We start from the raw sequence: 27462 nt of genomic DNA, 5'->3' as shown, positions 1-27462 counted from the left end.
GACGGAATTACTGCCATTTCTATCTTTGTTCCGTTTATTTCCGTCCGTCACCCATTAGACTGCCATTCCTTGTCAACTACCCTGCCCTGGACTCCTCCCCCTCTCCGTCTGTTATCCATCATTACGTTTTTGGTTTACGCGTTTTCGCTCATTATCCCCTCACTTAATTATTATTATTTTTTAAATATCTTTGGGCCTTTTGTTTTTTGCCTGAAACCCATCTTGACTTCTAGCTTCCTGATTTCCTTCAGCTCTAGGTGCCCTATTTGTTTCTCATGTCCCACTCCCATCCCCTTCACATCCCACAGAAAACACAAGTTGACATCTGGTCAAAGTATAAACTCAGATTTTGTAGGAAATGCTATATTACAAAAACAGTATTATATTCCCAGTGTCCACCTCCACCCCCCCCCACCCCCCACCCCCCCCCTGCCAATCTCCCTCCTGGGAGATGTTTGGGTCCCAACCCACTGGGCAGGAGTAAAAGGACTCAGTAGTCTTCAAAGTGACAGCAACTTCTTCCAAGGCTGGGGTCGGAAAGGCACACCTCATGAAAGTTAACCCATCTAGTCCTGGGATGAGGCTTAATTCCCTATAGACAGGAATTGGGGTAGTGGGGGCTCAGGGAAGGGTCTGGACCCTGAGACTCCTGCCTGCAGGAGGGAGGAGATGGGGAAGCTCTGCCTTGGGGTGGGGAATCCCTTCCCTCTTGTCTTTGGGGAACAGACAGGGTAGGGAGGGGATGAGTGGGGCTCTGCTGCCTGGAGGGCTCAGGTCTGAGCAGCAGGGTACCCCCAACACCTACCCCAGCAGAACTATTGGGATTTTACTGCCTGAGGACAACTCAGAGGTCTGGGGTCTTCTTTGGGATTTGGGGGGAGTCCGGAGATGATGGGAAATGAGAGGTATGATCTAAGGTGACAGTCTTAGGAGACCTTGGGTCAGAGGTTGTGTAGAAACATACTCCCCCGCCCCCATGTGAGATAAGGTTACCAGGTTTCTGTTGTCATGGCCAGTTTCTCTGGGTCAGAGATCATGGATTAGAGGTCATAGTGGAGCCACCAAGGCAGAAGTCACAGATGAGATGCATTTTTGTGTGTTAACTGACCATGGCCTGGCCAGAGGTCAGGGGGCACTAGATCCTTGGCAGAAAGTGAAGGGCTCAAAAGTGAGAGGTGAGAGACCAGGGCCATGGCAGCTCACACATACATGGCCCGGGACATGACAAAGCCTTTGCTCTGGTAGGAATCAGAGGGGCTGGAGTAGGACAGGGCATCATAGATGGGGTTGATCTTATCTAGATAGTCTTCCTCCTCCTCCTCCTCATCCTCTAAGTCCAGGGAAACCCCCTCCACGACAGGTGGCCCAGGAGGCACCAGGATGGGGGACACCAGGCCCGTGGCCCCAAGGAGCAGGGGCCCTGACCGTTCTTCCAAGGTGGGCAGCTCATGGTAACGAGGCATATCCTGGGGGCAGGGAGGGAAAAAGAGTCCAAGGTCATCTCCTGTGCATTACACAGAATCCCAGCCTGCCCTCTGACCCCCCCAAATCCTGACCATCTCTTTATGCCAGCCAGTCCTGACTTCATCCCTTGTTCGGCTGGGTGGAAATTGCACTGGAGCAATCATATGGCTTGTCTCCGGTTCAAAGCCCAGAGCCTGTCAGTCCTGGGCCTCTCCTTTGTCTTTTGATCGCTGACCACAAGACTTTCTCCATGAACCTTTGACTTCAATCTTGACCTCAACTACTTAAACTTAAGCCCTGAAGAGCTCCTTAAACCTTGATTTGTCTCAACTTCAGTATCTGACCCCTGACATCCAAGAGACCACAGAGGGGAATGACAATCAGTTTTGTCTCATCTCCAGGCACAGTATCTGGCAAATGTAGATGTTCAACCAGTCTTCACTAAGTGACTTTAACCTCATGTCTTTGGACTTTTTCAACCATGATCTCCCCCACTGAATCCCAAACACATCTCCGTGCTCTAAGCTCTGAGTAGAGATACAGCACTGGCCTTGAGTTGTGACCTTTAGTGAGGGACCTTTTATGTCAGAAGCTGATCCCTGGCCCTTAAGCCCAAGCCCCAAACCCTCCCTGAATTCCCACCTGCTCAGCACATGAGACGCCAGCATCAAAGTAGGGGGTCTTGAGTGGGCTGTGCTCTGAGGCCCCAAGAGTGAAAAGCTGGGAGGGCTGCAAGGAAGAAAGACGGGCAGGTCAGGACCCTCTCACAGCTGGCCTCTCCCCAGAAGTCCGCCCTCCTAGCCCTGGCCTCAGTGGGAAAAGGTGAGGGTGTGCAGGTGGGGGCAGCTTGGGCTCCTGGGGAAGTGCTTACCATCTCAGGCTCCTCCAGCTTCGCCTTGGGGGTTGGTGGCTTGTATGAGGGAGGCCCCTCCAGACTGTTGGGTAGGAGGAAGGTCAAGTGGACTCTCAGACCCGAGAAGCCCTGCTATCCCAGGATCACTGCAGATGCCCTTCCCTCTGCCCGATCTCTCTTTCTGCTGCCCCCCCCACAACAGCCCCCCTTGCCCAGCTAACTTTTATTCATCCCATGAATTTCTTTTCTTCCAGGAAGCCTCCCTGATTCTCCAGGAGGATTAGGGACTCCTGATATATGGTTCTATCTAGCTGTTCTTCTCTCTTGGGGCACTTACTGAGTTTGTATTTGAAACATTATTTCTGATATCATTCAATAACTATGCCACTGTGAGCAAAGTGAGGAAAGAATGAGATCCGTGTCCTCAACAGTGTTCTCAGAACTCACTGTGAGGAAGTCAGAAAGTATTTGTTTAAAAAATGAATGAGGGGTGCCTGGGTGGTACAGCTGGATAACCGTCCAGCTCTTGGCTTTGGCTCAGATCATGATCTTGGAGTTGTGGGATCAAGTCCTGTGTGGGGGTGTGTGCTCAGTGTGGAGTCTGCCTGGGATTTTCCCTCTCCCTCTGCCCCTCCTGCTCATGTTCTCTCTCTCCCTCCCCTTTGTTTAAAAAAAAAATGGATGAATGAAAAAAATGGATAAATAAATGAAAGTTGCAGAAACTTCCTTGTGAATCAGAATCACTCAGGGAGCTACAGATTCCAGGCCCTTCCTGCAAAAGTGCTGATTCAGGGGTACCTGGGTGACTCAGTCATTAAGTGTCTGCCTTCGGATCAGGTCATGATCCTGGGGTCCTAGGATCGAGCCCCACATCAGGTTCCCTGCGCCCCAGGAAGCCTGCCTCTCCCTCTCCCGCTTCCCCTGCTTGTGCTCCCTCCTTCCCTCTCTCTCTCTCTCTCTCTCTCTCTCTGTCAAATAAATAAATAAATAAAATCTTAAAAAAAAGTTCTGATTCAGTAGGTTTAGTGTAAGCCCAGGAATCTGCATTTTTTAAAGGAATCTGCATTTTAAACAAGTGTCCCTACCCTTACCACACACACACACACACACACACACACACACACATGCACACACCGGACTATGTTACTTCAGAATCATTTTGGTCCCAAAATGCTCACTTGATGGAAGAATTTCAGCAAGTGATTCTGGCTCTCTGGACCTGTTTCTTCTTTGAAGTGGGTATCATGGGTTCCCTATGAGAATTTCGTTTCTGTGATGTATTTACATGTGTGAACACTTTAAAAATGTTTGCCTCATCATTGCATTCCTAACCTCCAGCGTCTGGCCCTGAATGGTTACTTTCTTAATACTCACTGAATCAATGAACAGATGTGAGGCCTCACGGCGGTCACACACATAAAATGCATTTCACCAAGCCTGGCACATAACAAGTGCTCTACACAGAGAAGTGTGGTTAGTTCTCTTCCAATATCCAGGCACTTCCGTTCTCAGATTGAAATTTTATCAGGGCACATGGCCGCCCTGGGTAAAGACTACATTTCCCAGCTTCCCCTGAAGCTGATATACCATGTGACCAGGTTTTGGCTGATGGAAAGTGAGGCAAAGTGATGGGTTCCCTTATAGGGCAGGTCACTGCCCTCTATTTGTCTTTCTCCCAGGCAGGAATAGGGGCTTTGAGGTCAGGGGGCTGTATCTGGTTGTCAAATATATGGACAGTGCTAGAAGAATGGGGAGCCATCTTGGAATGCGAGGGAAGGGAAGGTTGAACAAGGTAACAAGAGCCTGGGATCTGATGACATCACAGAGCAGAGCTGTCATACCCACACTTTACAGGAGACAGAAAGAAACTCTCCTCTCCACCCCACTTAAGTCACAGTGATCGTGGGTCGCTCCCCTCCCCCCACCCCTTGGGTTCCCAGATTCTGGGACCCCTCCTCCACCCAGTTCTCGGGGCCCATCACTCACTCATCCTCCTCCTCTGCCCCCTGTAGCCTCTGCTCTTTCCGCTGCTGCCGACAGATGAGGATGCCTGTGGCGACCACAGCGGTAGCAATGATGGCAGCGATGATGCCCCCAATGATGCCACCCGTGGCCCCTGCGCCTGCTGTGTTGGGGGTCTCTGCAAGAAGAGGGACAGCGTCAGGGGGTCTCCAGGAGGAAGCCACAGCTCCTTATTCTCTAAGTCATCACCCACCTGCCTGCCTCCTCTCCCTGGTTCTTACTGAGCATTTGTTGGGTGCCAGTGTCGAATAAAACATCTGCAAGTCCCTGTTCCCACGGAACATCTGTTTTAGCTGGGTAGAGAGACCAAGGGCACAGAGACGAACACAACAGCTAACATGCCAGGTGGCAGTAAGGGACCGAGGGTAAAAACACAGAGTGGGGAAGGTGGTAAGGAAGTGACAGAGCGGGGGGACCCCAGGGGTCATCAGAGAGAGACTTACTATGAGGCGGCACTTGAGCAAAGGCCTGAACGAGCGGTAGGGGGTAAGCCAGAAGGAAATGAGAGCATTCCAGGCAGAGGAAACAGCCAGTGCAAAGGCCCTGAGGAGGAAGCCTTGTGTTACTTTGAAAGAGCAGCAAGGAGACCACAGGGCCAGAGAAGACGGGGGGTGGGGGGGTGGGGGTGTGTGTGACCCAGCAGAGCTAAGAGGCGCAGAATGGTGGGTATTCTGGAATCGGGATTGGAACCCTTCATTCATTACAGGGAATGGAGTCACCCTGGGCAGGGGATGTGGTTCTGCCAACCTAACAGGAAAAGGAATCGAGAGAAGCTATGCCCCCCTTGGTCTCTCGGTCGGAGTCCTTCTCTGTCCCCGATGTCACCTGTTTACTTGTCAATTTCCACACGCCACCGCGAGCTCCAAGGGGCACGGTCTGGCACCTGGTTGGTGTTTGCCAGATGTGCGAGGAGGGGACCGGCGCTCCAGGATCCACCCCATGCCAGACTGTCCAAATTCCCATTTTGGGGAGGGGGCATGGGGGACCCGAGGCGGGGGACAAGTGCATAAACAACCAGAGGAAACCGCACGTGTTCCAAGCCCCACCCACAGGCTCCACCCTCGGTCGGTCCCGTTGCTCAGTTGCCCGGAGGAAGAATGTCTGGGTCCCTGGTTTCCACAACTTCCTGCTCTGCAGCCTGGCGGCCTCAGGAGGGCTTCAGAGCTGGCGGGATGATGGTAACTGCTGCTCACTCAGTCCACACAGTGCCATCCTGAAAGTACTGTTATTCCTGTTTTTATTGCCGGTGCGCCGGGTGGGGAGTGGGGAAGTGGGAGGGCGGGGCTATGTCTGCCTGAGTCACCTCTGTGTCCCTGGCAGAGTAAGTGGAAATCAATACTGGTGGGAAATGGACGCCCCAAGCCCCACCTGGCGGCTCAGGGCGGGCATTCTGCGCGCATCCTCCGTGGCGGGTGCTCGGGACTGCAGAGGTGACTTGGACCGAACCTGGCCCCTCCCACTCCCCCCGCCATTGGCAGGCCTGGGTTTGGGAGATTTTCTAGTTGGAGGAGCAGGGAGAGGGATAGAGCTGCAGCCCCTCCCTTGGAATCATTGAAAAGCCGCTGCGATTAGGACAAGAGAAAGAAGGCTGAGAAAGGCCACGGTTCAGCGTCAAGATGGGACTTTTCTGGTTCCTTAATACCTCCACCTGCCCTGTATCCTCAGGGCCCAGAGAACAATGGGGGCCTCCCTCCCTCCTGAGATCCTCAGCAACCGCAGAAGGTCAAGTTTAAGCTCTGCCTCCTCCCCACAAGGGCACACCAGTCCAGGTTCCCTGTCTGTTCTGGGGAGCTCTGGGCTCTCACCAGTTTGGCTATTCCCCCCACGCCCGCCCCTGGCAGAAAGGCAGCCACAGTCCTGGGGAACCCCCTCAAGTCCAACTTTCCTAGCCTCTGAGCCCAGAAGCCAGCGACCCACTTTCCGGGTCGCACCGGCCTTGGGGGTCTCAGGCATCCAGTATGTCCTTGAACAATCCAAGTAGTCAGAGCCCCCCTCCCCTCCCTTGGCCCCCCAAGTCTAGTCCCCATCAGGCTCCCACCCCCGGGACCTAGCAGTCCCTGTCCCACCCCCCACTGAGGGGGTCTGATGTATTACAAGACACCCCCGATGTTTTCCTCCAAGGCGTTTATTAACTCCTGAGTGTCATGGGGCCGGGGCAGGTCAGAGCCAAAAACAAGTTCTCTGTGTGTGTGTGTGGGGGGGGGTTCCTCTCTAGGTCCCCATGACCGAGCTCCCCTGGGCCTCCCCTTCCCCATGCAGCCCTGGAGACAGAAGTCCAGTGTGTGATTCCAGCTCCCTCCCAAACCCAGGCAAGTGGGAGGTGGCATCTGAGCTCCAGTGTCGTCCAGAAAAACGAGTCCAACCAGTCTGGAACCCTTTGGCGGGCGTGGCTGGCTGTGGCTGTGTCTCTGTCTCTGTCTCTGTCTGTCTCGGGGTCACACGTAAATTGCCCGCCGTGAAATGAGGGAGCCGTCCAGCTGGGACTCCATGTCGTCCTCGAGAGCCTTGGGTGGAGGCAACATGAGACCTTCCTCTGCCTTCTCCTCCTCTTCCTCCTCGTCCTCCTCCTCTTTGCCATCCGGCTTCAGGGGGCCAGGGGCGGCTGGCGTCCAGAAGACGGGGCCCCCATTCCCAAACACCTGAGTTTTTGGATCGTAGGCTCCTCCTCCACTGCTCTCTCCTCCTCCTCCTCCTCCTCCTCCTCCAGGGCTCTTCCTCCTCCTCCTCACCCTCAGCAAGATGAAGGCCAAGGACCCCCCAGCCAGAAGCAGTAGCACCAGCAGTGTCCCCCCCACGGCCCCCCACACCACTGGACCCACGTCTCGGGGCGAGGCCCGGGGTGTGTCTGAGGAGAGAGAAGGAGGGGTGAGAGAGAGAAAAGGGAGACACGAGGTCAAGAGGACACATCTGTGGTGGGGGGTAGGGGGGCAGAGGACACAACAGGGGCAGCGACGGGAAAATCTGGGAGGTGACTCTGGGCAGAAGACGGGGGAGGTGGAGGGAAGGGAGAACCTGTCCACTCTGGGCTACACACACCAGGCACTTTGGATGGGGGTGCGAGAGGGGTTGCCAACTGGTGGCCCCCAGATGTGTTTCCTGATACCTGCACAGGGTTTTTCAAAAATTAAACTTGCTAACATTGCAAAAACTAGGTGATTTCACCTCCCACCCCCCAAAAATCCAGATTTCTTTTAGGGAAAAAGAAACTCAGATCGGGCCACAGCAAGTTCTCGTCTCTGCCTGGCAGAGGGCAGTAGCTGCGTGAAGGCGGCTGGGGGGGGTCGGAACAGGGGTTCCACGCCCGGCCACAGGGTCACTGGCCAGGACCCCAGAGGCATCTGAGTTTGCGACCTGCTTTGGACGAGCCTGGACAGCGGGGATCCTCACAAAAGCTCTGAGGTTAGGGTCATGGAACCTTGGGTGGATCGAGCCAGGAAAAGGCCGAGCTGGATTGGGGGTCAAGACTGTCAGATTCCAAAGCCCGGTGGACTTGAGAGAAGGAGGAAAGAAGGGGGAGGGTGCTCCTGATAAACCCTGTACCCCTTGGAAGTGGCTGGGAGCACCTGGTCCAGGCCATGTGGCCTGCCTCCTGGCTGGGCCATGTCCCCAGTTGTGGAACGTGGGGGCTCATAAAGCCCACTGTCGCGAACTGGGCTGGTGTTCCTGGCAGTGGGCCAGCAGCTGGGAGGGGAGGGGTCTGGAAGTGGAGAAGGAAGCCAGGGACTGCTAAGAGTGTAGGAGCGGGGGTGGGGACAAGGGGTGGGGTCTGGGCCCCACAGCAGGAATAGACATTGATACAGTTTAAACCTAGAACAATTTTACACATTTTACACATGCCCCTTCCCCCACCCCTGCATGCAGGGCTGCTGATGGGGAGAAATCAGGGGGCGGGGAACCCACTTACACCTAAACCCCTCTTACCCACACCCTGCACATAGGAGGGGCTGGGACCCAGACTCCCGAGGGCCCCTGTTTCTCCGGGTGTTTAAGAGTGGCATTTTTGGGGACACCTGGGTGGCTCAGTGGGTTAAGCCTCTGCCTTCGGCTCAGGTCATGATCTCAGGGTCCTGGGATGGAGCCCCGCATCAGGCTCTTTGCTCAGCAGGGAGCCTGCTTCCCCCTCTCTCTGCCTGCCTCTCTGCCTACTTGTGATGTCTCTCTCTGTGTCCAAAAAAAAAAAAAAAAGAGTGGCATTTTCAAATAGAGCCCTGCCCGTGGGCTCAAATCCATTTAGCAATTCACAAGGAGCAGTTTAAAAAAAAAAAAAAAAGTAGACTAGAAAAAGTGTCTCCCAAGTAGGAAGGATAAGTACTATCTTGTGAAACTTTTTTTTTTTTTTTTTTTTTGTCTGCCATATCCGTCTATACCGGTACATCGGTTAGAGGCGTGCAACAGTTTTCTTACTGAGAACGCCCATCAGTGACGTCGGGGAACCTGTTTCGGCGCAGGATGGAATGTTTATCTGGGTTTCTGCAGGTGGTATTTTGGAGCGGGTGGATGTGTTCATTGAGTCTGTGGGTCAAAAGTTCTCCCGTCTCCCCGAGGCACCGTCTAGCCTGTGGCACAGCCTGTGTGCCTACGGTTGTGCTTACGCGAACCCCGAACCACGTGTCTGTGACCGCACGTTTGGGTCTGGGCGTGTGCAGGAGTGCAAGGTGACCCTGAGACCCTTTGGATGCGTCTCAAGGGCTCAGAGTGAGGGGCAACTGGGGGGCTCAGTCGGTTGGGCATCTGCCCTCTGCTTGGGTCACGATCCCGGGGTCCTGGGGTCACGTCCCGCGTCGGGCGCCCTGCGGAGATGGGGTGTCTTCCCACAGGGCTGAGTATCTCTCTGCGGGGTGTGTGTGAAGGGCTTAACTTTGACGCTGGTGTGTTCTCTTGGAGGGGGTGGTTTCCGGCGGGGGACGTCCCTGGGATTTCTGTGTGTTTTAAGGGGCTGTGGGGGGTGTCCGCGTGTTTGTGGGTGTGTATTCCTTCGGTGACCCTCAGGTATGACTGCATCTGTGTTTTCAAAGCTCCGCCCCTTATAGGGGTGTCCTGATGACTGTGCCTGGGGAGACCAGGTTCTCCGGTGTGGATCTGGGGTAGAGGTTCAGGGGCCGGCTTTCCAGTCGGGGCGGGGTGGGCGGAGCCGGCCCTCCCCTGGGTGTGTCTTCCAGGGCGGGGCTGAGTCTAGTTCACCACCGTCTCCCCAACATCAAGGGGGATGCTGGCAAAGAGGAACCCTCAACAAATATTTGTGAGATGATCTGTGAAAGCAGCAGGGTTTCTGGGGAGTTTCTGAGGGCATGCGCCTCGGGGAACGTCTCTGAGGTTCTTTGTCAGTATCTGTGCGTGAGGGACGGTTTCTGCGTGTGAAACTGTTGGGGTCTGTGTGATAGTGTCTGGGACAGTATAGCTTCCTGGGACAGTGGGTCTGAGCGGGGGCGCCGTGTCTCTATGGAGTGTGTCAGAATTCCTGAGAGAGGTCTGTTTCCATTTGTTTCTAGGGGTGTGCGTGTGTGTGTGCACGCGCATATGTGCGGTATGAGATTATGTCTCAGGAAAGGGATCTGTTTCTGTGTCTGGCCGTGGCGCCTGTCTCCAGGTATGTGGGGGTACTCACACTTATGTGTCCTCACACTTATGTGTGTCTGTCTTTGGTCATGTTTCTGAGCACCGCCCGCCCCCACCCCCCCCGGCCCACCAAGGCACTATTCCCTGTGTTGTGTGTTTGCACGGGTGTGCTGCATGAACGGGTGTGCCGGGAGGGTGTTTCTAAGAACAGTACACGTGGCATCCTGGGGTCTCTGGGCTGGGGTCACCTGGCTTTGTTTGGTGTGTGCCTCTGCTCTCGTGGGGTGCGTGTCTTGGTGACGGTGGGTCTGAGTATGTGGGTTGTTTTAGATGAGTTTCTGTTTTGATTCCGAGGCCATCTCAGAGCAGAGTATGTCTCTGGAGATGTGGGTCCTGCCTACTGAGACATGAAAGGGCCTCTGTTCCCAGCTCAGGGGTCCCCGTGTCTGTGTCTCAGGGCACACGGCCTCCCTCCTGGTCTACAGTTGTGATTCTGACCCCATTTCCATCAGCCGGTGCCTCAGGCCTAGTTGGCCTTGTTCTTTTCCGCTCCTGTCTTGGGGCCCATCAGAGTTTGGGGTCATTATCAGGGAGACTGACGAGAACTTTCGACCCATAGACACATCGGCCGCCATTTCCAGAACACCCCCTCTAGAAACCCAAATCCTCCAACACACGCGAAAACTGATTTCCTGATGTGACTTGACTAGCACTCGCGGTAAGAAATCAATATTCAAATGCATCTGTTTGTGTCTGTCTAGCTGTGTGACATGTGTCTCTCCAACTGGAGCCCGGGGTGATGTCCCTGGGTCTCTTCCTGGAGTCTCTTTCCAGGTCTCTAGTTTCTAGAAAGCCCCAAGCAGAGGCCTCATCCTCCTGATTCTTCCTCCAGTGCCTACCCTGTCGTCCCGATCTGGGGGCAAGAGAGAAAAGCCACACGGACCTCCTTTCTCATTGGTAAGGCGGGTCTGAATCCCTCCCCAGGCCGGCGGCACAGCCTCCCTCAACGCGGCCCTGGAACCCCAAAGGGAAGAACACTTGGGGAGCGGACCACCTCCAAGACCTGCTTACCTCGCACGAGGACCACCTGTTCAGCGCGACCCGTGCCCACGGCGTTGGTGACTGTGCAGATGAATGTGGTGTTGACCAGTCTGTCCACTGAGTGGATGATCAGCTGGGGGCCCTGGGCTACTGCTGAGGCTGGGAAGACGCCTGCCGTCCTGGAAGGTGCGGGGGTCACCGGAGGGGGACATCAGGGGAGCACAGACCTGGTCCCTGATGACACAGCCTTCAAGATCCAAGCTCCAGGGACATAAATGCTAATGCTCAGGACCCTACACGGCCACCACTCTCCTTCTGGAGGACTCACGGGCTCAGGTCCCTGATGCGCTTCCCTCAGATCCAGGGGTCCAGACCCCCAGCCCCTCCTCCCTCAGACCCGGAGTCCAGACCCCCAGCCCCTCCTCCCTCAGACCCAGGAGCCTAAGGTCCCCAGCCCCTCCTCCCTCAGACTCGGGGGTCCAGACCCCTGTCCCTCCTCAGACTCAGGACCTGACTCCCTCAGACCAAGGACCCAGGGGCCCAGGTCCACCCAGGACTCACGTGCTCCAGTCATAGCCTGTGGGCTCTGGTTTGCTGCGGACATCACAGCTCAGGGTGGCCTCGCTGCGGCCAAGGTACCAGTTGTCGTCGTAGCCGGAGATGGAGACCTCAGGGGGGTCTGGAGGAAATAGGGGAACTGGCTCAGGGACACGGAGAGTCCCAGAAGAGGGGAGAGGTCAGCAGAGATGGAAATCCTGAAGAAATGAACTGGGTTGGCAGGAGGCAGATCTATGTCCCAAGTGGGACAAATCAGTTGGGGCTACGTCTCCGTCCAGGGATGCCACCTGGGTCATCTGGAGGGAGTTACTATTCCGTAAAGGCAGTGTCTTGCCTGTTATTCCTGCCACACCCGGAGCAGATGAAGGAACTGGTTTAACCAAAAGCAGTGTCTGGGGAGCTAGCGTGCAGAGTGCTGAGCTGGGGGCTGGGGTGTGTTTGGCCAGGGCGGAGAAGAGCCGGCTGAGTTACTCTCCGGCCGGCTCCGTGGGGTAACACTGGGGGGTGTGGCTGTGGGCGGTTTTTGCAGTTTGCCAATTTCTTCGGTATAAATACTCCCCAGTGGTCGATTTCAAGCTGTCCCTATGACTTCCCTGGATGTGGAATTGGGACGAAATGCGTAAAACTGGCCCTTGCGAACCCATTCCAGCTCACCCACTGATCGTGGTGGGAAGGAGAGAGCCTCACGAAGCCAGCGGAGGCAATGAGGGGACACGGGGGAGATAGTATAGACAAGAGCCAGGAAGGCGGTGCCAACTTTGGCCCGGGGGCTGATGCAGACAACACTCAGGGAAGGTGTAGACAGTACCCTAGGGAAGCCAGTGTAGACGATACTGGGGACACAATCACACCCCAATACACTCACAGCGCACGGAGAGGGTCACAGGCAGCAGGATCGGCTCCTCGAAGCTCTCGTGCTCTACTTTGCAGGTGACCTTGACACCGTCTGCTCGGCTCAAGGGCACCAAGGTGAACCGGCTGGTGACGGTGACTGTGCCGGGCACAGGCCCCGGCATCTGGGTCTCTTTGGTCTCCCCATCCAGCGGCGAGAACCAGGAGATTCGGGCGGGTGGGCGGCCGCCCTCAGAGACACAGCGGGCCACGGGCACGGGTTCCAGGCTGAGCGTGACCTCCTGTGTTTCGGCGTGGTTCTGGGGCTGTGCTGGGGAGAGCAACAGAGGGGGTACGTCACTTCTCACCTGTGGTCCTTCCACGGACACCTCTGCAATGGGGCTGAGCCGGGAAGCCCCAAGCACTGGGGGCTCAAATCCCACTTCTTCTGCTTAGCAGGTGCGTGGCTTTGGGCAAACCATTTCCCAGCCCTGTACCTCAGTTTCCTCCTCTGTAAAGTGGGGAGAACTAAAATGCCCACCCCAGAGGGTTGTCGGGTAGATTAAACAGATAGGTAAAACCCTTGGGATGGTGACTGACGCTCCCTATGCTGTGTGTGCTGTGACATTATTCTGTCCGTCCTCCTCTGCCAGAAAAGCAGAGACAGCGTCCAAGAGCCTGAGATTTTCTTTTTTTTTTTTCTTCAAAAAAAGCTAAAGCAGAATAATGCAGTTCAAAGGTCCAGCTCAAAAGACCTCCTACTTCTTCCCTGTAATTGCCAGGAGATGGGGGTGCCGGAAGTGGGATAAAGGTTGTGGAGTTTCCCAAAGCTGGAAATTTTTTGCCCTTTTCACCCATCTTCCTGGAAACCATGGAAAGATACTGGGAGGAAAACAATAAAACGTCCATGAGGAATAACCCACAGGTAGAACCGGACTGTCCCGAGTTTCTGCGTCATGGCCCCGGGTGCCTTGTGGATCTCACTGGGTTTCTCCAGAGTTCATCGATGCGGCACAGGCCTCTCCTCCTTCTCTCCCCTGACTGCCAGAGCCTTCGATGGGCCTCCCCACATTGCTCCCTGGTCGCCCAGCCATCTGTCCTCTGACCACTCCGGGCACACGTCCCACGCCTCCCTTGGTCCCTGCAGCACCCACTGCAAGGTGTTGGCGACCATGTGCCTGGAAGGGTCTGGGCCTCGCTTCTGCTTGACTTGCTCTTTCTCCTCCTCCAGATCCAGGCTTCACTTCCTCAAGGGAACTTCCCTGACATCTGACTCTCCCTTTTAGGGGCTCTCACGTCACCTGCTGCTCTGGGAAAGCAGAGCTTTGGCTGTCCTGTTCCACGTTCCTGCCCCAGGGGGTAGCTAGTGAGAGGCAGGTGCTCTCTACGCAACCCTTGAACAGAACACATGATGACGGGGCACCTGGATGGTTCAGTGGGTTAAAGCCTCTGCCTTCAGCTCAGGTCATGATCCCAGGGTCCTGGGATTGAGCCCCACATCGGGCTCTCTGCTCAGCAGGGAGCCTGCTTCTTCCTCTCTCTCTGCCTGCCTCTCTGCCTACTTGTGATCTCTGTCTGTCAAATAAATAAATAAAATCTTAAAAAAAAAAAATCCTCTCTTTAAGAAAAAAAAAAAAGAAGAAGAACGCATGATGATGCAGGGAGAGACCTTTGCGAGTGGTGGAGATCTGTGCTTTGAATTATGCAAAACAACTGGGGTTTCAGGCTCCATTAAAAAGGGAAGCCTTTGGGGCGCTTGGATGGCTCAGTCATTAAGCGTCTGCCTTTGGCTCAGGTCATGACCCTAGGTCCTGGGATGGAGCCCCGCATCATCAGGCTCTCTGTTCAGCAGGATGCCTGATTCTTCCTCTCCCACTTCCCCTGCCTGTGTTCCCTCTCTCTCTCTTTTAAGATTTTATTGATTTATTTGACAGAGAGAGATCACCAGTAGGCAGAGCAGCAGGCAGAGAGAGAGGGGGAAGCAGGCTCCCCACCGAGCAGAGAGCCCGATGAGGGACTCCATTCCCTTTGTTTGCTAATTTGATTATTCCCTGGCATTACCTCTAACGTATTTCCAAAGCCCGACATCCTCTTGCCACCCCAACGGCCTCCACCTTGGTCTAGTTGCCATTACCTCCCGCCCTGTGGTTCCCGAGCTTCCACCCTCGTCCGCAACATGCAGCCAGAAGGAGTCTATGAAAACCAAACCCAGATCACATCTGTCCCCTGCTCAGAACTTCTCACAGCTCCTGTTCTCTCAGGGCAAAAGCCAAAGTTTTCATGTGGTCCATGAGGCTGTCTGTGATCTGTGGCCCTCATCATCTTCTTGATCTTGTCCCCTCCTACTTTGCCTTTATTCACAAGCCTCTGGCCACACTGACTTCCTTGTTCTTCCTCGAATGCACCCTGCCACAGGGCCTTGGCACTTGCCATGCCCTCTGCCTGGAATTCTCTGCCCTTACTTAACCCTACAGGGCTCCCTCATCTCTTTCTAGTTTTCGTTCAGATTCCACCAGGCCTCCCTAGCCAACATGGTAGCCTGCCCCCTGCCCCCCGCCCCCCGGGCTTCCAACACGCCTCCATCCACCTGACCCACTCCCATTTTTCTTATGCTGTTATTTACTCTCTGGCACCCCCTTATTGAAGTAGAAGCCCCAGCAGGGCTGGGAGCTCTGCCTTATTCACCGCTTCATGCCTAGAGCCTAGAATACCGCTTGGCACCAAGAAGGTGCTCAGTCTATATTTCTGAAACCCTTGGGAACTGCCGTGTCCTCAACTTGCAGGACAGAGTCTGACACGCAGTAGGCGCCTAACGGGTATTTGCCAACTGAGCGAAGACCACAGGGAAAGTCAATATCACAGCTGAAGCCCAGAGAGAAACAGATCCTTGAGGCGGGGATCTCCCATTCCCTGACCTCCGGCACTGCTCACCTATGGCTTTGAGCCAGGTCACCCCCCGACTGGTGCCACTGGGGAAGGTGGCAAACTCGCAGGTGTAGTTGCCCTCGTCGTCCACTGTCAGTCCCCGGAGGGCCAGCGTGGCGTCCCGCAGATCCATCTCGGTGCCCTGCTTGGTCCCTGCGCTCTGCCCGGCAGTGACAAAGGATAGCCTCTCTTCACCAGGTTTTGGGCTGCGGAAGCTGGGGCCGTAGGAGGGGTGGAAGGCGGCCACACTCTTGCTGACCCCGGCCGCGTCTACATGCAGCCAGGTCACCTGTGACACTCGGACTTCCGGTCCTGGAGGCAGCAGGTGGCACGGCAGCTGCACGGTGCCGCCCAGGTAGCCCCGCACCTCGGGTGGCACTCGAACTTGGACATCCTGGGCTCCTGGAGAGAAAAGAGAAAGAGACTGGTGGCAGGGGGAAGGACCCAGACACCTCCAGGCTAGCCGGGGCCATCATGGAGGGGCTCCCCTGGGAAATGCGGACTCCAAATGCCATGCAGGAGCCTTTGTGGGGTCCCCATTCCAAAAGGGCCATCCAGGAAACATATTTTTTTTTTAAGGATTTTATTTATTTATTTGACAGACAGAGATCACAAGTAGGCAGAGAGGCAGGCAGAGAGAGGGGGAAGCAGGCTCCCTGCTGAGCAGAGAGCCCGATGCGGGGCTCGATCCCAGGACCCTGGGATCATGACCTGAGCCAAAGGGAGAGGCTTTAACCCACTGAGCCACCCAGGCGCCCCCAGGAAACATATTTTGAGGAAAACTAGGGATACGGGAATCTGGACTAAATTATAGGCTGCTTTGGAATGTTCGCTGATATTCTTCTTCTTTCTTCTTTTTTTCAAGATTCTATTTATTTATTTGACAGAGAGAGAGAGAGATAGCAAGAGAGGGAATACAAGCATGGGGAGTGGGAGAGGGAGAAGCAGACTCCCTACTGAGCAGGGAGCCCGATGCAGGGCTTGATCCCAGGACTCTGGGATCATGACCCGAGCTGAAGGCAAGACGCTTAACAACTGAGCCACCCAGGCGCCCCTGTTCACTAATATTCTTAAGCATGGTGGTTCAACCTTAGGCAGGTAGCATTCCTGTGTCTGCACCATCATGTCTGCAACATACTCTCAAACGGGTCAGCAAAACCAAAACCAGCTACAGAGAGAGCCATGAAGACAATGCGGCAAAATGTAATCTGCTGTGGAGTCTGGCGGGAGAGCGGGAGGCAGGCTCCTGAGCTCTTCTTCCCACTTACACCTGCTTGTATGTTTGCAAATTCCCATTATAAAGTGTTTGGATGAAAAAAAAAATGGGGCACCTGGGTGGCTTAGTGGGTTAAAGCCTCTGCCTTCGGCTCAGGTCATGATCCCAGGGTCCTGGGATCGAGCCCCGCATCAGGCTCTCTGCTCGGCGGGGAGCCTGCTTCCCCCTCTCTCTCTGCCTGCCTCTCTGCATACTTGTGATCTCTCTGTCAAACGAAAAAAAAATCTTATAAAATATTTGGAGAAAAAAAAGAATCCCCCTCAAAAATCAATCAATAAAAAAATAAATAAGCCAGACGCCTGGGGGCCTCAGTCGGGTTAGGCGTCCGCCTTCAGCTCAGGTCATGATCCCGGGGTCCTGGGATCAAGTCCCTCATTGGGCTCCCTGCTCCGCGGGGAACCTGCTTCTCCCTCTCCCTCTGCCTTTCTCTGTCTCTCATGAATAAATAAAATCTTTAAAAAAAAATAAATAAGTGCATCACAAAATAAGTTTTTAAATATTTAAAGTGTGAGGGCAGCCTTCACTTTTTTCTGCACAGAATTACACTTTCTCTCTCCTTTCTAGAAAAACTACAGCTCTCTGAGCCCTTTTTTTTTTTCTTTTAAGATTTTATTTATTTATGTGGGGGAGAGAGAGAGAGCACAAGGAGGGGTCGGAACAGAGGGAGACGGAGAAGCAGGTTCCCAGCTGAGCAGGGAGCCTGATGTGGGGTTCGATCTCAGGACCCTGGGATCAAAACCTGAGCGGAAGGGAGATAAGACACTTAACCGACTAAGCCACCCAAACTGCCCCCCATCTTTTTTTTTTTTTTTGAGAGCTTTCTTGAGATATCATTCCCACTCATCCACTGACAGTGTCCAATTCAATGACTTTTTAAAAAAAATTTTATTTATTTATTTTGACAGAGAAAGATCACAAGTAGGCAGAGAGGCAGGCAGAGAGAGAAGGGGAAGCAGGCTCCCCGCTGAGCAGAGAGCCTGATGTGGGGCCCGATTCCAGGACCCTGAGACCATGACCCGAGCTGAAGGCAGAGGCTTTATTTAACCCACTGAGCCACCCAGGCACCCCTCAATGACTTTTTGTACATTCACAAGAGTCATCGTATATAGTGTCTGTTGCTATAATCAATTTTAGGACACAATTACACTTCCCCAAAGAAACCCGGTGCCCATTATCAGTACCGATACCAGGGCTTTGTTCTCTTTTTTAATAGCTGATTAATATTCCATTGTCCGGATGTACCATGTTCCCTTTAACCACGCATCAGTGGACAGACACTGGGGCTGTTCCCACTTTTTGTCGATTATGAACAAAGCTGTTAAGAACATGTGCATACATGTTTTTGTGTGAATGTGTATTTTCTTTTTTCACTTATCTTTTGTTCTTTCTAAAAAGGTTTTGTTTATTTATGAGAGAAAGAGGGAGAGCACGCGAGAGCAGGGGGAAGGGCAGAGGGAGAGAGAGGCAGAGAATCTCAAGCAGATCCCCCGTTGAGCTTGGAGCCCCGAGGGGCTTGATCCCAGGACCCTGAGATCACGACCTGAGCCGAAGGCAGAGGCTTAACCCTCTGAGCCACCCAGGCGCCCTGTTTTCTCACTTTTAATAGAAACCACGATGAAGAGGACTGCGGGTCTGTTATGCAAGGTGGGAGGGCACAGGGACTGAGGGCACACTGCCTGGGTTCGGATCCTGACTCCGCCATGCCCTGCCTATGTGACGTTGGGCAAGTCATTTGACCTCTCTGTGCCTTGGTTTCCTCAGCTGTAAAATGAGGATAATCCCAGGGCCCACCTCCCAGGGGTTGTTACAAAGATTAAAGAATATTTGTGGAGCACTTAGCTCAGGGGCCACAGGAAACAGGAGATTAGTGTTTGTTGAATAAAGGCTGGCCAGGCAGGTATAATTACAAGTGGCTCTTGACATTCAGCCTCGAGGCGGGTCAAGGGCACGTGCCCTGTTGTAAGGCAGGCAACAGCTGCCCAGCTGTCTTTGACGGAGATGGGGCGTGGGGAGTGTGTGTGGCTACCAGCCCCACATGGGAACCCAGGAAACATTAACAGGAGACCCTAATAATAGGTCCCCAGCAGAAGGGAGTCCTACCAGCAGGGACAGTCCCAGAAACTTCTGGAAAGAAGCCATTGGTCAAGACCATTGCATAATAGATATACCATCTCACAGAATTCCCACGCATGTCCCCGAACAGCCCAAGAGTTGGAAACAGGACTTTTCTCCCCTTTGGACAGGCCATGCTACTGGTTGTCACGGGTTTCCTGCTGGCTCGGTCCCTTTCCAGGTGGGTGACCATATTTCTGAGCCTCAATTCCTCCATCTGTAAAATGGGGATGTTCACGGTACCCTCCAGGGTCCCCTGTGAGAGTTCTATGGAACGAACTGCTCCCATTAGGGCTCTGCAGGGCCTGGGGCGGGTGAGTCAAACAGGCCGTTAGCCGCCCGCCACAGCCCAAATCCGGCTTCGCTTGTATTTTCTTTTGGCCCACACAGCACTGTTTCACACATGAACTAGCACTCAGTAATCTACTAACCCACCAAAGGGCCTGGTGATTCAAGGTCAGACAAAAATCAGGATGTGGGGTTCCTGCGGGTCCCCAGTGGGGTGGAGCGGATTAAAGGCTGCCTCTTCCTTCAGGGGCCAGCGCCCTTCACCCATCTGGCCTCCAAAGAACAAAGGTCCCCAAAGGCTCTGCCCCTTTCTAGCTGGGTGAGGAGGGATGGGCACTCTGTCAGGAGAAACCATGCGGCCTTGTGAGCTCTGGAGGGAGCCAAGTAGGGTGGGGCCAGTGAGTTAGGTTTTCTCCTTTGAGACAAGTGGGAGCCATGGAGGGTTCCTCAGTAGGAGAATGACTAGGCTCAAACCAAGGGAACCTGAAGGGCAGGTGTAGCTGGATGGAAACCTGGCCAGCCAGCAAAAAGTCCTGACAAGGGCTCAAGAGAAGCTCTAGAGGTTAAGATGGAGATTGGGGGCGGGGCAGGTTGACTCCTTGAGGGGGTCCATGCAACAAAGAGCAACTCAGCAAAGAGGTCCTGGGTGCCAGAGGGTCGGTCCCCAAAGACAGATGTCTGTTGTTCCCTGCTGTACCCCCAGAGCCCACACTAGGGTCTCGCATATAGTAGGTGCTCAATGAACACCACTGAACGGGAGTGCCTGGGGGGCTCAGTCAGTTAAGCGTCTGCCTTGGGTTCAGGTCATGATCTCAGAGTCAGGAGATCGAGCCCCACGTTGGGCTCACCGCTCAGCAAGGAGTCTGCCTGAGATTCTTTCCCTATGTCCCCTCCCCTGTGCATGCACACGTGCACACTATCTCTCTCTCAAATAAATCTTTTAAAAATACATATATATACCACCAAACTAATGTCAGGCTCTGTGCTGGGTGTTGTGCTGCAGGACAAGTCAGGTGCTTGTTCTCCAAGAGCTGACAATGTGACAGGGAGGCAAATGTCACACTAGTGGGCATCAGCATCAAGGATGCCAAAAAGAGGGGGCGCCTGGGTGGCTCAGTGGGTTAAGCCTCTGCCTTCGGCTCAGGTTATGATCTCGGGGTCCTGGGATCAAGCCCTGCATCGGGCTCCCTGCTCGACAGGGAGCCTGCCTCCCCCTCTCTCTCTGCCTGCCTCTCTGCCTACTTGTGATCTCTCTCTCCTTGTCAAATAAATAAATAAAAAATCTTAAAAAAAAAAAAAAAAGGATGCCACAAAGACTGAAGGAGGCAGGGAATGGGGGTAAGAACCCAGAGCTGAGGTCTGACCCAGCCGAGGCAGGCCGGGAGGGCTTCCTGAAGGAGACGGGATTCCTCTTCCAGGGAACCGGAGCTCAGGCCCATGGAGCCCCACCCCCACCTTTAGGCCCCTGGGTCCCTTCGGGGACCCAGATTTCCCATTCTAAGGGAGGCCTTGTGATTGCGGGATGCCTGTGTCTTCTGAGGGAGGTGGCCCTCCTGGATCTAGGGTCCTGTCTCAGTACTGCCCGCTTCAGAGCATTTAAAAAACCCACTCTTCGGGGCGCCTGGGTGGTTCAGTCAGTTAAGCGTCTGCCTTGGGCTCAGGTCATGATCTCAGGGTCCTGGGATCGAGCCCTGCATCTGGCTCCCTGCTCAGTGGAGAGTCTGCTTCTCCCTCTGCTTATGCTCACTGTCTCTCACTCAAATAAATAAATAAAATCTTAAAACAAACAAACAAACCCACCCCTTAACTTCTCAGACGGCAGGCTCCTGAGGCAGGTCTTTGGTCCCCAACTTTCTGCCCCAGGGGACCCCGCGCCCCTCCCCCTGCACGGCATTTCCTCTGTCTTCCAGCCTGGACTTTCATGACTCCCTGGAAAGTCACCAGGGGAGGGATTCTTTGTCTGTTAGGCTCACAAGCTAAGCCCTCAGAGTCCACAACTGGGGCCTGGCTCCAAGGGGACAATCCCTGTTGGCTGAACAAATGAGGTTCTAAAACCCTCTGGCTTGAAGAGCTGTAGCATGGGGGGGGGGGCGCTCCCCTCACTCGGGAAAGAAACTAAAGCCTTTAGAGCGGCCCGGGATTCCCCCCCAATCCTCCTTCCGGCCCTGTCTCCCACCTCCTGGGCTCTCCCCGCTCCCTCCCTCATTTCCTTCAGGTCTTTGCTGGGCCAAATAACCAACCCCCCATCATGCTAATGGTAATAACAAACCCCCACCCCCACCCCAGACCCAGCTTCCTTTTCCTCAAGGCAACTGATGTGTCTTTGCCACGGAACACTAGGGTCCGGGACTGGGATCTTTGTTCACTCCTGTGGCTCTGGAGCCTAGAATGGTGCCTGGTACACTGTAGGGGCTCCATAAGTATGATGAATGAATGAATGAATGAGACGAAGGTGGAGAAACAGAGGTGCACCTGACTGCACAGGCTGGGGCTAAGTTAGGGCTTTGGGTGCCCTGGAGAGTTACCTGTGGGGGGAGGGGGGGAGGGGGCAGGGTTAGGTATGTGCCAGACCAGAGGCAAGTTCAGAAGGTGGAAAGGCTGGGACCTGAGGCGGAGGGGCTGCGGGACTTAGGGGCACAGGGGTGGGCCAATGGAGGCATGGGAATTGAAGCCAGTGGGGGGTGGGGTGGGGTAGGGGGGCGGGGGGGGGTGCAGGGGGCGGGTAGCTGGCCTGGAGTTAGAGTCTCAGTGTCCAGCGTGCTGCTGGGCAGGTGCCGGCGCCCTGACCTTGGCTGCAATGTGGCCAGCACCACAGCGGGGGAGAGGATGGCCTGGGGAACACAGACCTCACTCAGCCTCCTTCATCAGCAAGCCAGCCTAGTAATTGAGTCAGCGGGGTCCCCGGACACACTTCCTCTCCCTGTGGCTAGGCCTTCGGGCTTACGGGTAGCAGAGCAGGGGCTGGCTGGGGACAGTACGAGCCCCAGGAGGAAACTGTGATGGACAGAGACACAGAGCATGAGACCCTGAGATCTGGGGAAGGGTGGATCAAGGCAGAGAGGCGTGTGCATAGGGCTTACAGCACCCTGGAGGAGGAGGGGGCCAGAGGCCCCGACTCCTGGGCTCCTGCCTGGCTGGCTCCCCAGGGCTTGGCTCACCCCCTATGCCCCATAAACACTGGGACCTGCCCTGCAGGGCGCGGCGGGACTCAGCAGGCCCTTGAAGGCCAGCGTGCTTGGAGCACTGGCCTCAGCTGCTGCCTCAGCCACCTTGCTAATTAATTAATTGCATTAATCACAGTGCCCACCCCCACAGCGGACATCTGGGAGCCGGTCTGGGGTGGGGGGGTGAGCAGCAGCAGCAGCCACCAGGACACGGGCTTTCTGGCTGTGCCCAGGACTTCTGCACCTGCCTCCCCATCTCCCTTGGTCGTCTCTCAGATGGTGGTTATCACTCCCTTCCCCAGGCTGAGATACCCCTGCCTTTCTGCAGGGGTTTGACCACCCTGAAGCCCTCGCCTATGGGGTCTGGTATTTCTGGGGTGAGTCTCTAGGAAAACTCTTCCTGGCTGAGCCCCTTGGACAGAAAGAAGTGTTCATACACCCAGTCTACATGTGCCCCAAATATGTTTCTGGCCACGTGACTCTGGCTTCCCTCTTACAGGTCCTGTCCCTTTGATCTCTCGTGTCCCAGAGCCCCGAGTGGGTGCCTATGTGCTTCCAACTCCTAGGTAGGGTCTCTTGCCTCTGCCTCCGTCTCTCTGAGTCTCTGCTTTCCTTCCGAGTCTCTCACATTCTCTCTAACAGCTATACTGAGACGTAATTCCCATACCATCCAACCCACCCATTCGAAGCGTGCCGTTCAGCGCCATCGGTCTACTCGGACACTATATTCATATGCTATGTATCCGGGATATTTTATATTTACAGACTGGGGACTCCATCAAACCGGAGCCCATCTCGGAACATTTTCACTAGCCCAGGAAGATCGCCCACATCCCTAGCTGTTCTCGTATTCTCTTTCCTCTAAGTCTGACATCTGAGAGCCCAGTCTCCCTGGGTCTGGGTCTCCTGCCTCTGGAATCTGGGTTCCTGCATTGACTCCTGGGGTCTCGACTCTCTCAGGGTTTCTGAGGGTACATCTCTCAGGGTCTCTGGTCCTGGGACCTCGCTGCCTGCTAGATCTCCCCATCTCTGCCCATCTCCCTATATCTCTGATAAAACTTTCCCCATGCCTGGGCCATCTCGTTGGGTCTCTCTTCTCCTCCCCCTCCTGCTCCATTTCTCAGCCTCACTGGGACATTAAAAATGTAACAGCGTCCCTGGTGGGGCGGAGGAGCTGGCTGGCATGCCTAACTCCCTGTCCCTCCCATGTCCACCACTCCCTGGGGTCCCCACTTGCAGCTTGGCCTTGAGGCTCTCCTGTGCCCTGACCTCCCTGGGTCATGACTCTGCCATCACTGATGGCTGGGGGCTTTTGGGCTCCCAGCCTGTCACCAAATCTGCGTCTCTCTCCTTAGGCAGTTCTTGCCTTTATTCTGCTGTCTCTGTCCAGCTCCCTCCCCCCTACCCTTTCTCCGTCCCCTCTCAGTAGCTTGCTGTCCCACCCCTGTGGGTTGTAATTCATTCTCTCCCATCTCTCGGTTCCATTCTAGTGTTTGTCTCTGATCCCAACCCTGAATTTGTTTCAGATGCACTCTCCATGGGCTTCTGTCCCCATCCCTGTATCTCTGCCCTCTCCGAGAGTAGCCCTCCCCTCTCCCTCTGCCCCCTCCCCCCTTCCGGCTCCTGTCTGGGAGCAGACCCACCGCCACTTCGCTCCCCAGTCCCCCTTTCCTAACAAGAAGAGACAGCAGGCCCGCCATCCCCTCTCCTCCCATCCCCCTCCACCACCGTGGGGCTGCCTGGCTGACGAGGATGAGCAGTGAAAGCTGGGGAGGGCCCAGCTGGAGGCCCAGGTGGTGCACCCTCAGTCCGCGGAGGCCAAGGAGGGGGAAGGCTGAGGAGCCAGAGACAGGTAGAGAGATGGGTGGAAAGGCAAGGGAGAGAGCTCTGTGGGAGATGAGAGAGCCAGGGGCCAGAGAGAGGTGAGAAATGAAGGGGGTGGGGGGCAGGGAGAGAGGGAGGGAGGCAGAGAGAAAAGCAGGGAGTGTAGGCACAGGGATGAGGGGTCTGGAGAGGGGAAGGCCCTCCTCCCCAGGTGCTAAGAGCTTTCACATGGGATCAGCAGGAGTTCTGAATCCTCCTAATGGCCCTGAAGGGAAGGGGTTAGGATCTCAGTTTTACAAAGGAGGAAATGGAGGCTCAGAGGCCCCCGGTGGAGCAGAGCCAAGAAAGGCTCTGAGGTCTGCAGTCCGGTTTCCAGGGGACCCTGGGAAAGAGGCTGGCCCTTTTGAAACCTCTGTGTCCCCATCTGCAAAATGGGAACAGGAATAGGATGTGCCTCCCAGGGAGATCTGGAATCCTCCAGATCATGGATCACGTCAAAGCCTGGCTCAAGGTCAGGCGGGTTTTGAGCATTTCCCCCCGCAGCAGGTTCTGACCTCATCTCCCTACCTCTGACACCGAAGGGGAGGCAGTACCCAGCGCTGTGGAAAGGCTGGGAGACAACTCAGAGACATGCTGGGAAAAAAAAGGTCAGAAGGGTAACCAAGGGCTCCCCCAAGACATTTCTCCCCACCCTCCCCGCCCCGCCTACACTTTCTGGGCAAACCCTTGGGAAACTCCAACATCCAGAGTTTCTAGTAGGGAATAAACAGCCCGGTCACCTGCAAGGGGCGGGGCCAAAACCTCCTTCACCTGTTTCCTCCCAGCCCCTCCCTCCTCTGAGAGCTGCGCCCTCCCTCAAGGGGGTTGAGGGGCACAGGAGGGGGCTGGTGGGCAGAGCGGAGGGAGAGGCGGGGGATTAGGGCGGCGGCTCCGCGCGTCGCCCCCCCCCCCACCCCTCGCAGCGGCTCCCGGGACAAGGGCGCGACCAGAGAAAAGATAAGGTCCCGAAACCAGGGAGTCCGGAACCGGGAGTCGGGAGAGCGCCCGCCCCTCCCTCCCGGGTTCAGCCAAAGTGAAACCGGTAAAACTTCCCCAGGGACGTCCCAGCCGACGGCTCACAAGGCGAGGGAAGGGTCCCAGCCTGTGGGACTCAGCTGCTCTTTCGGCCTGGGACCCCACCGACCGAGCTCCAGCTTTCCAGATAGAGCCTCTGGCCCTTGATTACATCTAGAAGCCAAGAACACTGTCCCCCGCCCACATTTTATAACTGGATTTCAGAAGACATTCCAATGTTCACAATTAAATCTGAGGTCCACGGGATAGAGCCTCTTCCAACCGCCCCCCCCCCCAACATTTTACCTAGGACTCGGGAGACAAAGCCCCCTGCTCACAACCTGGAACCAAGTTTGTGCCCTGTCTGCCCCCAATTTGACTAGGACCCAGGACATATGGCCTCTAGCCTTCATTCTGCCTGGGACTCAGGAGACGGAGCCCCCAGCCCCTAATTTTTCTGGAGCCCAGGAGCCAGGCCCCAGCCCCTTGTTTTCTGGGGCCCAAGAGACAGAGCCTTCATCTCCCTGAGGCCCAGGGTTGGAGTCGTCAAGCCCTTCCCCGGGTCGCCGGTACTCATCCTAGGCCCTCCAAGGGACCGAAAGTCTGAGCTCCCGGGCCATCTGGAGGACCTGAACATCTGGCCCCCTACCCTCAATTCTCCCAAGGCCTCAGACGCCCAGCCCAGGGAGAAGGAAAATGGGGGGATGGTCTTGTCTCCTCGTCGCGACCCTCCCGCTGGGGGAGGGGGGAGAAATTCCCCACATGCCTGTGGGGGTAAGCGGAGACGGAACCCCAGATCCGGTTGACAGCTCGGTGCGAGGTGGGGAGGGGGTCGCGAAGACTCGGATTTAACCCTTTTGGTGTTAGAATCTGAGGAAGGGGGAGGGGGTAACCGAGAAGTCCGGTGTAGGCTGGGGGAGTTGTAAAGAAGGGTGATGAGGGGAGAGGGCTGCAGAGAGGAAAGGGTCGGAGTCGGTAGGGGCCAGCGAGGAAGAGGGATCGAGAGAGAGGGCTCGGTGAACTGGGGGTGGAGCAGGGAAGGTGCTCAGGCTCCCCCGACTCGGAAGGTGGGGAAGGGACTGGGTCCGCGCGGGGGGTGGCCGTCTGTGGTTTCTCACCGGTTTCCCGGAGCAGAAGCAGCAGCAGCAGCAGCGGCAGGAGCGGCAGCGTCGGCGACGATCTCGACGGCGGGAGGGCTGCGGCCCGGGCCATGGGGGGGCCCGGGGAGGGACTGGGCCCGGGCGGGGGCCTGCGGGCCACTCCGTGAGCGCTGATCCGCTGGGCGGTAGAGCAGGTGCCTGAGGGGCTCCGGCTCTCGGCCGGTTCCCGCCCGGTCTACTCTCGCGGCTCTGCTCTCGGGGCCGGGCTCTCCCCGTTCGGTGCCCCCGGCCCCAGGCTTCTCTCCCGCAGCTCGGACTCGCTGACGTCACAGGACCCACCCCTTCCCTCCCCCATCCCCCCCGCGGAGCCGACCTTGGGCTCCGGCCCCACTGGCTCAAGCTGTCCCGCCCTCTCTGAGATTCCACGCTGGTCCTCCCTAGGATTCTACTCCCGCCCCGCCCAGCACTCTGCACCCGCCCCCTCCCAGGATTCTACACCTGCCGCTCCCGGGGATTCGATCTCGCCCCTCCACTAGAATTCTATCTCCGCCTCTCCTGGCGTTCAAACTCCGCCCCTTTGCCCTCCAGCAGGCCTCCCGCGCCCCGCCTCCCCCGATAGCCGGGTGGCTCCTTTAAGGTTTTGTCACGCCCCCTCCGGGGCTCAGGGCGGTCTCCGCCCCCTGAAGCCACGCCCCCACAGGCCCCGCCTACCCACTCTCCAGGCCGTCGGTCCAGCCTCTTCCCTGGAACTCAGTCCCGCCTGGACTCAGCCCCGCGCGAAGTTCTAGCCCCGCCCCCTTCGGCATTAGCTGAGGCCTCGTCGTCACACCTGCGTGAGGCACGTGGGTTGTCATAGGCCCGCCCCTCCTGGAGTCCCGCCCCCAGGCTGAGACCACCGCCCCTTTCCCCGCCACCAGACTTTCCCAGTTCTTGTCCCCCGCCCAGTATCTGTCTCCATCTGGGAGCGTCTCGGCATATCCTGTCTCTTCCCAATCTCTGCCTCGGACTCTGGGCGTCGCTGCGCCATTCCTGTCCAGATTTCTCTGTCCCTCTCAGTGTCTCTGGCTCTGTGTCTCTCTCTCACCATCTTTGATCTCCTTCGTCCCTTTATTTCTCTGACTCTGGGTCTTTCGGTCCTCACGTCTCGGTGTCGCTTTGTGTTTCTGCTCTCTTTGTCCTTCTCTTCCCGTTCCTGTGTCACTTGGTTCCCGTGTCTCTTTCCAACCCCTCGACTCTATCTCTGTCTCTGTGTGTGCCCCTCGGTGTCTGTCGTTTCTCTCTGTGTCTCTCCCGATGTCTCTGTTCCTGCCTCTCTTCTCTGTCTCTCGCTCCGCGCATCCCCTGTCCTCTCCTGCCTCGGGTCCTCACCTCCTCGTTACCGCAGCCTCCCGCCAG

The 27462-nt window shown here is 55.9% G+C and overlaps 1 protein-coding gene across 3 annotated transcripts; it reads right to left on the bottom strand.

The window, feature by feature from the left end:
• Positions 1-327: 327 nt before the first annotated feature.
• On the bottom strand, positions 328-26505 carry NECTIN2 (nectin cell adhesion molecule 2). 3 transcript variants are annotated; one of them, XM_080827992.1, is made up of 9 exons: positions 26086-26395; positions 15257-15652; positions 12360-12656; positions 11498-11615; positions 10967-11115; positions 4304-4457; positions 2336-2399; positions 2107-2193; positions 328-1466 (listed from the first exon to the last, which is right to left on the bottom strand). In XM_080827992.1, exons 1-9 carry the CDS (start codon positions 26177-26179, stop codon positions 1200-1202), a joined length of 1626 nt encoding a protein of 541 aa, XP_080684118.1. In that variant the 5' UTR covers positions 26180-26395; the 3' UTR covers positions 328-1199. The 3 variants fall into 3 exon arrangements, with proteins under 3 accessions (XP_080684118.1, XP_080684120.1, XP_080684119.1); XM_080827994.1 differs by lacking the exon at positions 2336-2399 and having other exon boundaries at positions 331-1466; positions 26086-26431; XM_080827993.1 differs by lacking the exons at positions 328-1466; positions 2107-2193; positions 2336-2399; positions 4304-4457 and adding an exon at positions 6451-7184 and having other exon boundaries at positions 26086-26505.
• Between the last annotated feature and the right edge of the window lie 957 nt (positions 26506-27462).

The sequence above is a fragment of the Martes martes genome (assembly GCF_963455335.1).
Source record: "Martes martes genome assembly, chromosome: 17".
Classification (NCBI taxonomy): domain Eukaryota; kingdom Metazoa; phylum Chordata; class Mammalia; order Carnivora; family Mustelidae; genus Martes; species Martes martes.
The sequence above is the reverse complement of the archived record's forward strand: the minus strand, read 5'-3'. Positions and strand labels throughout refer to the sequence as shown.